General features: G+C 17.5%; 4 protein-coding genes across 4 annotated transcripts; 2 read left to right on the top strand and 2 right to left on the bottom strand.

Moving 5' to 3' along the window:
- Positions 1–48: 48 nt before the first annotated feature.
- On the top strand, positions 49–1,503 carry PADL01_0007200 (ring-infected erythrocyte surface antigen, putative; the record flags this gene model as incomplete). The annotated part of the gene is made up of 2 exons (XM_028680663.1): positions 49–1,015; positions 1,142–1,503. 2 exons carry the CDS (start codon positions 49–51, stop codon positions 1,501–1,503), a joined length of 1,329 nt encoding a protein of 442 aa, XP_028541441.1.
- A 2,285-nt stretch (positions 1,504–3,788) lies between these two features.
- Positions 3,789–5,691, top strand: PADL01_0007100 (serine/threonine protein kinase, FIKK family; the record flags this gene model as incomplete). Its single annotated transcript, XM_028680662.1, has 3 exons — positions 3,789–3,845; positions 3,951–5,498; positions 5,617–5,691. 3 exons carry the CDS (start codon positions 3,789–3,791, stop codon positions 5,689–5,691), a joined length of 1,680 nt encoding a protein of 559 aa, XP_028541440.1.
- A 1,574-nt stretch (positions 5,692–7,265) lies between these two features.
- Positions 7,266–8,034, bottom strand: PADL01_0007000 (Plasmodium exported protein, unknown function; the record flags this gene model as incomplete). The annotated part of the gene is made up of 2 exons (XM_028680661.1): positions 7,266–7,826; positions 7,966–8,034. 2 exons carry the CDS (start codon positions 8,032–8,034, stop codon positions 7,266–7,268), a joined length of 630 nt encoding a protein of 209 aa, XP_028541439.1.
- A 3,842-nt stretch (positions 8,035–11,876) lies between these two features.
- PADL01_0006900 (ring-infected erythrocyte surface antigen 2, putative) lies at positions 11,877–14,509 on the bottom strand (the record flags this gene model as incomplete). The annotated part of the gene is made up of 2 exons (XM_028680660.1): positions 11,877–14,201; positions 14,345–14,509. 2 exons carry the CDS (start codon positions 14,507–14,509, stop codon positions 11,877–11,879), a joined length of 2,490 nt encoding a protein of 829 aa, XP_028541438.1.
- Between the last annotated feature and the right edge of the window lie 421 nt (positions 14,510–14,930).

The raw sequence follows: 14,930 nt of genomic DNA, 5'->3' as shown, positions 1-14,930 counted from the left end.
AAATTAGCAAAACAATATTATCCACCAAAATATTCAGTTAATGAAGGAATGTTAAAATTTAAACAAATAAATGAAGCATATCAAGTATTGGGAGACATTGATAAAAGGAAAATGTATAATAAATTTGGATATGATGGAATAAAGGGAGTTAACTTCATTCACCCAACCATATATTATATGTTATCTAGCTTAGAAAAATTTGCTTATTATACAGGATCACCTAATATTGTAACCCTTCTGAAATTCTTTCTTGAAAAGAAATTAACAATAGATGACATAGATACAAAATCTGAATTTTTATCAAAAATAATGGAAGAATATCAAAAAGAGAGAGAAAGTTTCATATCTGAAAATTTAATATCTAGATTGCAACCATATATAGATAGTATTAGAAATTGGGATGTACAAATTAAGGATCAAATATATGGATTAATGGGTTCTCCATTTGATATAGCAATTATTGATTCTATAGGATGGACATTACAATATGTTTCTACGAGTCATATGAGAAACCCTAAAAGATCAATTAAGAAACTTGAAACAAGAACAAAAAAAAATAACGAAACCATAGTATATGAAAGTCATAAACTAATCCATACATTGAGAGAATATTTCGGAAGTAATGAACAAATTAATTCAATAATATATAATTTGGAATATAATACATTAAATGATAATAATGAGAATGGATACCAAAATATTATGAACTTAAACCATAAAAAACAGAAAAAATTATTAGAAGCAATTATTAATTATATAGTAAATATATCTTTATCCGATATAGAGAATACAGTTAAAAATGCAGCTGAAAGTATATTAACAGTTGAAGGGTTAAATGAAAGAGCTTTATCAAAGAGAATTGAATCTTTAAGAATGTTGGCAAATGTTATAAGAAAATATATATTAAAAGGTAAGAAAGGTAAAAAATATATAAAGAGGGATGCGAAAAGCCTATCAGGAAAAATTGCATATGAAATAAAATTAATAAAGATAATACATAAATTGCTTCAGATAGGTCCCAAATTCGTTAGGATAAGAAATAAATTAGTAACTGTAAGACCAAATTAGTAACTATAAAACTAGAATTTGTTATCGAAAAACTAAAATTAAGAACGATAAGAACATGTGGAAGACAATGTAGAAGAAAATGTGGAAGAAAATGTAGAAGAAAATGTAGAAGAAAATGTAGAAGAAAATGTAGAAGAAAATGTAGAAGAAAATGTAGAAGAAAATGTAGAAGAAAATATAGAAGAAAATATAGAAGAAAATGTGGAAGAGAATGTAGAAGAATCTGTAGAAGAAACTGTAGAAGAATCTGTAGATGAAAATGTTGAAGAAACTGTAGAAGAATCTGTAGAAGAAAATGTTGAAGAAACTGTAGAAGAAAATTTAGAAAACATTCAAGAAGATATTGACGAAAATACAAATGAAAACGTGGAAGACAATGTTGAAGAAATAGATGATGAAATACCTTCAGAACACAATGAAGAATATGATGAATAAAAAATAAAAATATTATATTTGAAACTTTTATAAATATTTTATTTATAAAATAACGAGAATTATTTAAAAAATAAATAATATAAAACATTAAATGTAAGAAATGGATAACATTTATTCATTTTTTTTATTTTAAGTTTCTTTACATATTTGTAATATATAATTTACATATATATGTTCTAATTATCATTTGACATTTCGAACAGTTATTTTACTTTTTTACATTTTTTTTTTTTTTTTTTCTCATATAATAATTTTTTGTTATTTGTTTAATATACGTATATTGCAGTTTTGTTTTATTAATAATAAAATAAAAATAGATACACATAAAAATATATGGTGTTAATGATTAATTAACCATATAATAAAACAAATACACACATAAAAAAATAAAATAAAAAGGATTTAATAATATTTCAATTAATTATTAATAATAATATTATATTTATTTTTCTTATATTTATTTGAAATATAAATTAAAAAGAAAAGTTTTCTATTATGATGTATGGAAATATTAATATAAATATAAATATAAATATAAATATATATATATATATATATAATTATTTTATTCACATCAAAATATATACTAAGTATTAATTATGAGTATATATATATGTATTGAAATTTTTGAATTTTGGTACTACATATTTTTAAGTGTAATATAATACATTTCATATAAAACATTTAAATATATATTTATATATATATTTACGGCTATTAAAAATAAATTTCTTACGATATATTATTGAATGAATTATTTTTATTCTACGTCTTTAAATTGAAAAAGCGTTTAATACAGTATATGTACTGTTATTATGGAAGTATATATATAATACTATAAAAGCATATGTGTGTCATAAAAAATAATATTTATTATTTTCATTAAAACTTTATTAAATAGATATAAATTTTAGCTTATTTTAAATTATAGGGTGCTTGTTATATGATTTCAAAAAATAGAATTAAAAAAAAATATTAAAAAAAAAAAAAAATATATATGTATATATATATATATATATAAAGGAATTTATTAATACATATTTTATATTAAATATTTAATTATACGATTCTTTGTAATTTATAAATTTCCTAAATGCTTACAAATATATTACAGATATATATATGTGTGGTTTTTAAATTTTTTTATTCAAATAAATATTAAAAATATAGAATATTAATAAAATATATTAAATCATGTGAACAATTACTTTTTATATATAAAAGTAATAATATATATATATATATATATATATATTTTAAATATATATTCATTTTAGAAAAACATTTATTATTTACAATTTACATTCAGTTTTTAAAAATTAAAATCTAAAGTGAATGTTTAAATAAATAAATAAATATATATATATATATATATATATTAATTTTTTTTTTTTTTTTTTTTTTTTTATTTTCTTTTTATTTTAGAATTTCATATAAGTAATTTATTTCAACTTTTAATAGATCTCTAAAGAAAAAAAAATAACCATGTAAAATATTTTATATAAATAAAAAATGTTTTTGTATGTATATGTTAATTTTAGTTTATTAAGAATTTGTTTATTATTTTTAATATATAAAATATTCTATACATTTTATTTTTTTTTATTTATATATTATAGGTTTAAATGTATATGAATTTTATGATTTTTAAGTTGCTAGAAAAAAAATAAATATTTTTATATATGATATAATATATATTAATGTGTAATTCTATATATTTAATTAAAATATATATTAAAAAAAAAAAAAAAATAGATTAACTGCATTTACATTATAATATATATAATTCTCATCAATATTATTTTGTAATCTAAGGTAGTACACTAAAGTATCAGAGTTATTTTATTTTTTTTTTTTTGTTTCATTAATAGAAAAATTAAAATTCATTAGAATTGTTATATCTTTTTAATATAATATTAAATAATAAATGGATATATAATTTATTACATTTATACGTTATATTCTATAAAGAATTAAAATTATATAATACCCATATATATATATATATATATATGTTTTTTTTTTCATCTTATATAATTTTTAATAATATATAATAAAATATATTATAATGTTTTATAAAAATTTTACTTTATTATATCTTTGTTCATGTATGAATTTGTGAAATGTTTTGATGTGTTATTTTGGGTTTGAATTTTTGATAATAATTGAATCATTATAATATTTTTTATTACTTATTAAATATGAAAAATGGAGTGGATTGGATTTATTATTATTTTACATTAAAATATAAATAAGTATGTAAATTATATTTTTATTTTTTTAAAATGATTTATATAAAATTTCCGTCATATATATTTTGGTTTCTATTTTTGATTTTATTGGTAATATAATAAGAAAAATATCCACATTTTGTATGTATTATTATATGATAAGAATATAAATTACAATTATTTTTTTTTTCATTTTTATATAATTTTTATATTTAGAATTTGACATTTACAGATAGGAGTACATTTGAATATATAAGATTAATTGATATATATTTTAAAAATTTACATGAATATAATGGAATAAATAAATTATGTTGTGTAAAATCGTGTAATAAAATATTTGATCAGCGCATATTAGGTGAAGAAGAAAGTATTTATGAAAGTGATGATGAAAATAAAAAAACAAAATTAACAGGTTTAATTAATTTAAGTAAAATATTGAATAAAATTAAAAAGATAACTTATAAGGATGAAAATTTATTAAAAAGTGGAAGCAACTTAAATATAAAAGAAAATAAAGAATTTAATTATAAAAGAAAAGTGAAAAATAATGATATTAATGATAATGAACAATATATTGCTGAATTAAAGGATAATAACCATTCAAAAAATATTTATAATTGGATGGATGGTTACAAATTAATGGTTAAGATGTTAGGCTTATCAAATAATTTTTCGATAAACGGAGTAAAATATTCTGATTGGGAATTAATTCCTATAGCAACAATTTCTTACAATAAAGAAAAGTTTCGAGTTCAAGAAATGTTTAAAACAGTTATTACATCAAAAAATGATGAAAATAAAAGTAATATAGGTTTATTCATAAAAAAAATACCAATAGATATATGGTTAGAGCAACTTGAAATGATGGAATTATATAATGGTGAATATTTAGTAAATGCAGAAAATTATGTAATGGAAGCTTCCATATTAGCTTTTCTAAATGAATATTATCAAGGATTAATAGCACCTAAATTATATAAAATATTATATGAAGAAAATTATGAAGAAAATAATAAAGAAAATATTTTTCCGCAGTATATGTTTAATGAAAAGAATGAACTTGATATTAATCATTTACATGAATTTAAAAAAATTTTAAAAGAAAGAATAAATAAGAATGTAAATGGATATATTGTAATTGTATCTGAATTATATGGTCAAAATGTTTTAGAATATATGGGAAAAATAAAAAAGGAACATAATATTATACTAAGTGAAAGGGAAAAAAAAAGAATTCTATATGAATGCTTAAAATTATTAATAAAGTTACACAATGTAGGAATAGCTCATCTTGATATATCCAAAGAAAATATTTTAATGACAGAAGATTATAAATTTCTTTTATGTGATTTTTGTAAAAGTACACCTATATATACAAAAACGTTAAGACACGTAAAAGAAGTGAATCATATATGTTTATTTGAATCATGTGTACCAAAAGTTGGAAAAATTTCATATGCACCTCCTGAATGTATACAACTTCGTAAAAAATATGAGGAAATGGGTATAAAAAACCCTTTATCTGATTTAAATTATATTAAAGATATTGAAGAAAGAAGGAAATATTATTTTAACGTTATAAGTGCTGATATATATATGCTAGGAGTTCTTTTTCTTAGGATTTGGAATAACAAACCTTTATGGCTCATTGCAAATATAGAAGAAGATGAAAATTTTTCCAAAATCTTTAAGGAAGATATGAACATAGATTTATTTATCATAACAAAAAAGTGGCCTAAAGAATTTAAAAAGATAATTCAGGTATAATTTTCAATTATTCTAATATTACATATAAATGAATATATATATATATATATATATATATATATATATATATATAATAATTGTTACATAATTTGTTTTTTTTTTTTTTTTTTAGCAATTATTGCTCATGACCTCTAGGAAAAATTTAAGTTTAAAAGAGTTAAGTAAAAATCCATGGTGGAAAGAATAAGTAAATATATAATAATATAAGATACATATTAATTAAATCATTTGCAAAGTTATATATTTTAACAAAATATAAAATTCCATTTTTTATTTTTTAATAATTTAAAATATTTCTATTTTTTTTTTTTTTTTTTATTTTTAAATATAATATTTTAATTTTTTTTTTTGTTTTTTTTGTATTTTTTGTATTTTTTTTTAATATGTTATTTTTTATTATTATAAATATTTTTCGATATTTGTTTTTTTTTTTTTTTCTTCTTTTTTTTAATAATAATTTTTTATAAAAATGTTATTACATTTTTTATGGATCAATTTTTAATAATATTATTTTTATATAGATATATGTAAAAATTAAAAAATTATTTGATATATATATATATATATATATATATTATGAGTATGATAAAATAACCTTTTCTTAACATACGATTTTTAGAATATACCTTTTATATGAATGATATAAATGTTTCATTCATAGGAAACATAATATTCTTTTGTAAAATACCATAAAAGTGAAATAGATCAATTGTGTATATAGATCGTTGCTTGAATAAATATATTAACCTTTTTATTTTAAATATAATTATGAAATATAATAAATATATAATATTCTAAAAGCTTATAATATATATATATGTACATATATATTATAATATATCCACATAATGTAAAGAAATACAATTTTTTTTAGTGAAAATATGATGAAGCAATTATATTTTTGATAATATAAGAAAAATAAAAAATAAAAAAAAAGAAATAATAATTGTATAATTTTAATATAAAATATAAATATACCTTTAAAAAGAAAAACATTTTATTCTATATATGAATCCTTAAAACATATTTGTTTTTTAAAAAGTGCAGTATATTAAAAGATAATGTAAAAAAATTATAAAAAAAAAAAAAAAAAATAATAAAATAAATAAATAAATAAAAAGAAAAGTGAAAGAGAAAGAGAAAAATTAAATTAAAAATAAAAAGAAATATATTTTAAAAAACGTGAAATGATAAATATTAATAAAAATATATATTATAAAAAACTATTATTTTTCATCATAAATTTTCCTTTTTATTTCCTGTTCTAATAATAAATATTAGTTTTTATAAGAAGTTTCATGCATGTATGTTGGTTATATATATAATATAAATGTATATTGTAATACATTAATTAAATATATATTTTTATGTATTCTTTATATTTAATTTTTTTTTTTTTTTTTTATATAAATGTGCATGTTTCAATTTGTATATTATATATATATATTAATACATATAATACATTTAATCATTAAATAATTAAATATTTTTAATATAATAAATAAATCTTGTTAGAAAATTTTAAAATTAAAGTTTTTTATATTTTTTACATAAACATAATATGTTCATATTAAAATGAAGTTGAAATATTATTAAAAGTTCAAATAAATTATTTCAATAGAATTCAATATTAATATAAAATTAAGGATATATATCAGTCTAAAACGTTATAATTATTAAAAATTCCTTTAGTATTAACTAATAATAGGAATTGTTTTGTTTTTCTTTTTTGTGTTTTTTTTTTATTTTTTTTTTTAATGATTACAAGAAGGGAAATATCTTATAGAAAAACAAACATTTTTCAGAATATTTTAAGGATTCTACTCTTTCTTTATCATAAAGAATATTTTTAAAATTAATTATAGTATATTCATCTTCTTCTTTATTTATATAAACATCAATAAGTTTAGACAATTCATATTTCTCATGTTCAATGTTACTATATATATATTGCTCAACGAGACCTTGAAGTGTTTTTTTTTCTTCATATGTTATATCCATATATCTAATAAGGTATGAAATAAATTTAAGACTCATGAGTTTTTCACTTCCGTTGCAGGTTTCCTTTAAGTAATCTACATAAGCGTTCATTGCTAGTGCTCTTTCTGTTGCTGTTGCTCTTTGTGATTTAGGTAATTTTTTTTTTTTTTTTTTTTGTTCTTTTTTGGTAAATATATTTTTCACTATTCCGAGGTGTGATTTCTGTTGTAATGTTTGATCTTCTTTATTTTCACTATTATATTCTGCTAAATATCTTGTATTCCCTTTAACAAATACATTGTGTATATCTATTTTTATAAGATTTATATCTTTAGGCTGATCCTGTATGTTATAAGAAGTATAAAAAAATTATATTTTTAATGTTATAATGAAGATGGTTTTTTTTCATTATAATAATATATAATTATTCAAAAATATAATATATATATATAGATTATTTTATACTAATTCTTATTCTTACAATATTTAATAGGAGTAATAAACACACTAGTATTTCTATAGATAATATTTTGAAATAAGAAAATATCATTATTATATTTAAATATTATAACAAATAATTTTTCAAATATGTATAAATTGTATTAATAATGGATGGTTCATATATTTATAATAACAGAATATTAATGTTCATATAACAAAATGTTGATAATTTATTTTTTATAATATTTTCTTGTTTATAATTAAGTTATAATATTATTTATGAAAAAATGTATATATGAATAATATTTTTATAGTTTATATATATATGTATATGTATATTGGTTATATGAAAATAATAATACACATTATTATATATTTAATAATATGTAGAAGTAAAGGAAAAAATATGTCTCTATCAAATTAAATATTAATTTATAAAAATATAAATTACTGAGATCGTTAATTATATATATATATATATATATTTTAATTTCATATAATAAAATTAAATTAATAGAATTATCTTCAGTTTTTTATGATTATGTTATGAACTATGTTGAATATAATATTAATTTAATTTTAAATGTATATATTAAATTAATATTCGGTTATAAAATATAAATATATTAATATATATATATATATATTATTCATAAAATATTACATTAAATATATATTAATATATTAATTTCTTTTATATGGAAAAAGTATCATATATATTTAATTTTGTTTTTTTTTTCTGTTTTGAAATATAATTTTCTATCAGTTAATATACCATAATTCTGCTTAATTTAATATTTAGTTATAATAATAATATAAATTCTATGAAAAACCCTAAAGATCTACCCTACTACTGAAGTTTTTTTTTTTTTTTTTATGTTCATTATTATTAACTTTATATTAAGTTTTTATAATAATATTATAAAAATAATTATTTAGATTATTATATATATATTTATGGATAATATCTAATATATTATGGGTTAATATATAAAATGTCATAGCTGAATATATTTTATATTATAGGAAAATATCACATATATAATAGGAATATATAAGATATATTTATAGAAAAATGTATAATTTAATATTACATTATTATTATTAATTTTATAGATTTCTAAGATAAATAATATTTAATTAAAAAATATTTAACCATATATCATGTTTTAAAATTTATTATTCAAATTTTATTTTTTATGAAAGGGAAATTTCTGAAGAAAAAAAAAACTAAATTAAAGTAAATAGTAATATTAAATAAATATATAATAATGAATATATAATTATAAATTTTAAATATTATATATCTAATGAAGAAAAAGGAAAATAAAAAAAAAAAATAAAATAAATAACAATAATATGTGCATTATATTATAGATTCAGTCTCATTAAAATATAACATATATAATTATATTAACAATGCTTTTTAATCAAGAAAAAAAAATATTTTTATTTATATACATATTTCGTTATTTTGTTTAAAAATATTAATAAAAAAATTAATTAATATGTATCTATTACATTATAAAAACTTATATTATTATGGTTTTATTGTTTTTGTTTGTTTTTGTTTTTAATAGTAATTATTTATTTTAATATATATAACTTTTTTTGTTATATTATTTTTATAAACCAATATTTGTAAATCAACGGAGATATAAACACAAAAATTTTTATTTCAAAAATGAACATTTTTATATAAATTTACTATGCATTTATTTCTATTAAATATATATATATATATATATCATTATATGTTTTACATTTATGAAATAGACTTTACATATTATTCTGTTATTTTTGTTTATTATATTAAATGTTATATATATTTCTTCATATAATATAAAGATCGTTATAATTTTTCTTTTTTGTTTTATTTATTTATTACTATACTTCTTTTATTTTTATTTTTTCTGATATAAACTATGTGCAAATTCCATATGATAAATGAATTTAATATATGATATATAGTATTGATATATTGAATGGAGGTATTTATCTGTTTATTTTAAATGTGTTTGTTGTTATCGTGTTTATGTGTCATTAATGTTAATGAACATTTTGTTTTCATATTGTGTTACTGAATGTTTTATTTTATGTTAAATATGGTGAATTTTAAAATTGCTTGAATATTAATAAATAAAGGAAACTATGCGTTATATAAATATAAATGGATATATGTATATATATATATATATAATGTTAGTACGTATACATATATATTTTTAATTGTTCCCTAGGTTTATGTCTTATATATATTCATTATAATATAATATGTTTAATTGTTTATTTTAAATATATTTAATTTTTTTTCTTCATTATAAAATTTACTTTAAATGAATTATTATTATTATATATATATATATATATATATATATATATATATATATATGAAGATGAATATATCGAAATCCGATATAATTTGTTATTTTTTATATTGAACATACATATATATTAATACGATAACTTTGAAGTAAAAAATATACATGAAAAAAATGTGTAATAAAATATTTTCTAATTATAATTTTAAAATAAGAAATGTCCCATTAAAAAATACAATGTGTTGCCTTAATTATATTAAGAATACGATTGAATGGTATTATAATTTATATTTTAATATATTGAACATTTATTTTAAAATGTCATAATTTTATATATAATTGTTATATGTCATTTTCTATATAGATACTGAAAACATTTTATATTTTTTTCACATTAAAATTTGTTTTATATGATGCCTTTTAAAATATGATTATGTATGTTGGTAATATGTACTGGCTAATGTACGTTTTTCATATATTTTAGGATGATATTTTTATAAACATATTTATAATGGTTTTTTAAAAACATTTTCCTAAACATATATATTAACGTACTCCGTATTCAGTATATTTTATATTATAAATTTATTTTTGTAGTTTTAAATAAAAAAATAACAGTACTTTATTATTATTATTTATTAATGAGTTTAAGAAATATAATATAATATGAAGATATGTATATTATATATGTATATGGTAATAATTATATTTGTGGTTTAATTAAATTTTATAATATAATAGAATAACTTAATATGTATAAATATATAGTGAAAAAATAATTATCAATTCTAAGTAAGTATGGAAAATAGGATTGTATATGAATTATATATATATAATTGTTCCATAAAGGAAATAAAAATTATAGTAAAATTATTTTATCATAATCCTATCATAATTCGATTATATATGTTTTATTGTTCATATTTAATACGCAATATATGATTTTATATGTTGTTTAACTGCATAAATAGCATTTTTGTTTTTATTTATATAAAGAAAGATTTGGTAAAATCATAAAATATACTAGGAATTATTTAAAAATAATAAAACAAATTCTTTATTATTAAGTGAATAAGAAACGAATTTGTATATATATAAAAAATAAATTAATAATAAGTATCGATTAAGATTATTACAATATTGATTAATTTATAGATCTTAATTATAATTATTTAGTCTTCAATATATGTATATATATATATATATATATATATATATATGATAAGAAAAAATTAGATAAAAAAATATAAATATATTGAATAAATACACAAAACAAGTTATAAGAAAAATAAAAACTAAAAATATGTAAAATAGAACATTTTTAAAGACATTTTATAAGAAACACAATTTCTCATAAAATGAACAAAAAAAAAAAAAAATAAATAATAAAAAGTAATAATAATAATAATATTGAAAATGCAAAATGAAAAAAGAAAAATATTTATATTATGATTATATATCATGTTTCATATTTTTCATATATTCTTAAGTATTGTATATATATATATTTGTATATGTTATGAATTTCGTTTATCCTTTGTTTGATTATTTTATTATACAATTTCATTAATGTTATAATAAATATTTGTTTTTTTTTTTCATTAGAGTTTAGTTTTGATTGTAATAATTCTCATTTTAATAATTCATTCATTGTTCTTATATCGTTTAAAATATTATTAGTAATGTTTTGAATATCGTGTTTTTTATTTTTTTTAATATTTTGGCCTTTTAATATTTTTTGTCTGATTATATTCCCTAATTTATTCAATGCTTCAGCCCTATTCGTTATAGTTGTATCATCTATTCCTTCTTCATTTAATATACTTTTACAGACGGTTCTAAATGTATACTCCATATCAGATAAAGCTATATTTAGTATATTTTTAACCATTGAATATATTATTTTGTACTTCGTATCATCCTCTAAATCAATAATATTTTTATATCCCTTATATTTATAATTTTGTTTTTTATTATCTTCTAACTTATATGTAACTGAACTCACTTGATTTCTAGTTTTGAAATATGCTTTAAGTGTACATCTTAAGTCGTTATAAGCACATGTAGATTTTAATTTATTTTTTTTGAATCTTCTTTCGATTTTCTTTTTTGCTTTTTCTTGGTTTTTTAAATAGCATTGAGAAACGTTTCTAAATATATATGCCATAGAATCTAAAATTGGTAAAGTGAAATGAGATTCTAATAATTCCTTCAATTCATCTATAATTAGTGTGTTCCAATTATCAATACCATCAATATTTTGTTTTATTTTATCTGTTAACCGTAAAGATATCATAGCTTCAATTTCCTTTTGATATTCATTCATAAAACGCAAAATGTATTCAGATTTGGTTTCTATATCATCCATGGATAATTTTTTTTCAAATAAAAATTTCAAAATATTTATTATATGAGGTATTCCAGTATAATATTCATATTTTTTTAAACATGAAAAAAAGTAAAACAATGATGGGTGCATAAAGGTAACATTATTTATACCATTATATCCATATTTGTTATATATATTTTTCTTATCAATATCTCCTAATACTTGGTATGCTTCATTAATTTCTTTAAATTTTATTCGATCTTCAAATGTTGATTCATTATTTGGGTAATATTTTTTGGCTAATTTAAAATAACATTTATCAATTTCATTCATATCTGCATTAATATCAACATCTAATATATCATAAAATCTTGTATCAGGCTGAAATATTATTTTATCTACTTCTGATTCTTTTTCATCTTTTTTAGATGGCTCTGAAATATTTTCTTGTTTAGTATTGGTTGCTTCTTGTATTTGATCCTGTATTTTATTTTCATTTAGTCTTTGTTCTTGTTGTGATTGACGTTTTTGTTCTTCCCTTTGATTAATTGTGTTGATATGGGTCCGTTTTTCTAAATCGAACCAATAATCTTCCTCTGTATACAGAGCATCTGATGAATCATGGTCCAAGTATTCACCATCTTTTACGGTATCATGATAATTAATAGCTAAATTATTAACACAAACTTTTAATGAAGGCAATATATCACCATATTCATTTATTTGATGTTCTCCAATATTTTCAAAGGAATTTTCTTGTGTTTTATTTTTTTGTTTATCTTGCGCACAACAAAACAATATACTACGTCTACGTTTTTTTTTCTTTTGTTGTTCTTTTCTCCTTTTCTCTTTCTGAGCAGCTTCTTCTTCCTTCAGTTTGATTATTTTGAATTCATTTATACGTTTAAATGAAGTCGTATCACCGGTCATAATTATTTTACAAGAATATTCAACTTGGTTTGATAATGCTTTCCAAACGATTTGATTCATAACAGTCAACCTTCTATATTCTTCAAGATATAAACATTTCTGTTTGTACCAATTATCAAATTGTTTGTTCAATCTTTCTTCAAGATTATGTCCCCCTTGTTTGATAATATTTAGGCATTGTCTCCATTTTTTAACGTAAACTTCGTTTGGCATATTATATTCAATCATATATTCATGGTATTTTTTGTGTAATTCTTCTTTTAACATATTATATTTTTTTTTATTAATATCCATTATTTCATTCCATAAAGTTTGCATTGCTTTTATAATATCTTCTCCATTACTTCCTATGTTATCAACCTTTTGGTTGTATTCAGAAAGTTCATCATCTACGATTAGTGGTTGGAATTCATTTACATGAGGAATTACTTCATAGTTATTATTAAATTTATATCTATTTGCGTCATTCATCAATTTCTCATTAAAACCCAAAATATTTGTATAATCAATATCAGGGGTACATTCTAAGTTAAAAGTAGATTTTTCTTTGGGTAAACCAAATACTTGACTTATAACTACTGGATATCCAGAGTGCATATATGGTTTTTTTGATAATTGTTTTCCATATAAATTTCTGGAGCATCTATCAGTAAATTGTAATCTAGAAGTTGAATTTGCATTATATGTAAGATTACCCTATAAGGAAAAAAAAAAAAAAAAAAAAATAAATAAATAAATAAATAAATAAATATATATATATAATAACCACATATATACAAATTAAACATAAATAATATTTACATATATTTAATGAAAAAAAAAAAAAAAAAAAAACTTACATTTAAAATGATATAAAGTATTCCAAGAATTGGAACAAGGAAGCGCTTAGAACATAATATTTTTAAAAAGCTTTTATTTTGTTTCAGGACTTCCTGAAAAAAACAAATGGTTTTATTTTTTACAACTATATGTCTTATACACAAATATTTTTTTGAAAAACACATCCTATATGAACTAGATTGTTTTATATTTATTCAAACACTCTTTCAATGTAGTGTTATAGAATAAATAAAATAAGTTAATATTATTTAATATATATATATATATAATGTTATACATATCTATATACTAATATGTTTTTTTATTTTAAAAAGTTAATGAAAAATAGAAAATACATATAATATAAAATTTAACATTTTTTTTTTCTTTTTTTTCTTATTATTATTTTATTATATTTCTTTTATGGTATTTATTTAAAATTAAAAGACATAAAATTATAATATATATTATTATATTTCTTTTTATAAAATAATTAATTAAAAACATACATATATATTTAATACAAAAGAGAATCAATTTTATGTAAATTTAATCTGTATTTTGTTAAAATTGGGTTTATATTTTTTTTCTTTTTTTTTTTTTTTA

The sequence above is a fragment of the Plasmodium sp. gorilla clade G2 genome (assembly GCF_900097015.1).
Source record: "Plasmodium sp. gorilla clade G2 genome assembly, contig: PADLG01_00_8, whole genome shotgun sequence".
Lineage (NCBI taxonomy): Eukaryota > Apicomplexa > Aconoidasida > Haemosporida > Plasmodiidae > Plasmodium > Plasmodium adleri (nom. inval.).
The sequence above is the reverse complement of the archived record's forward strand: the minus strand, read 5'-3'. Positions and strand labels throughout refer to the sequence as shown.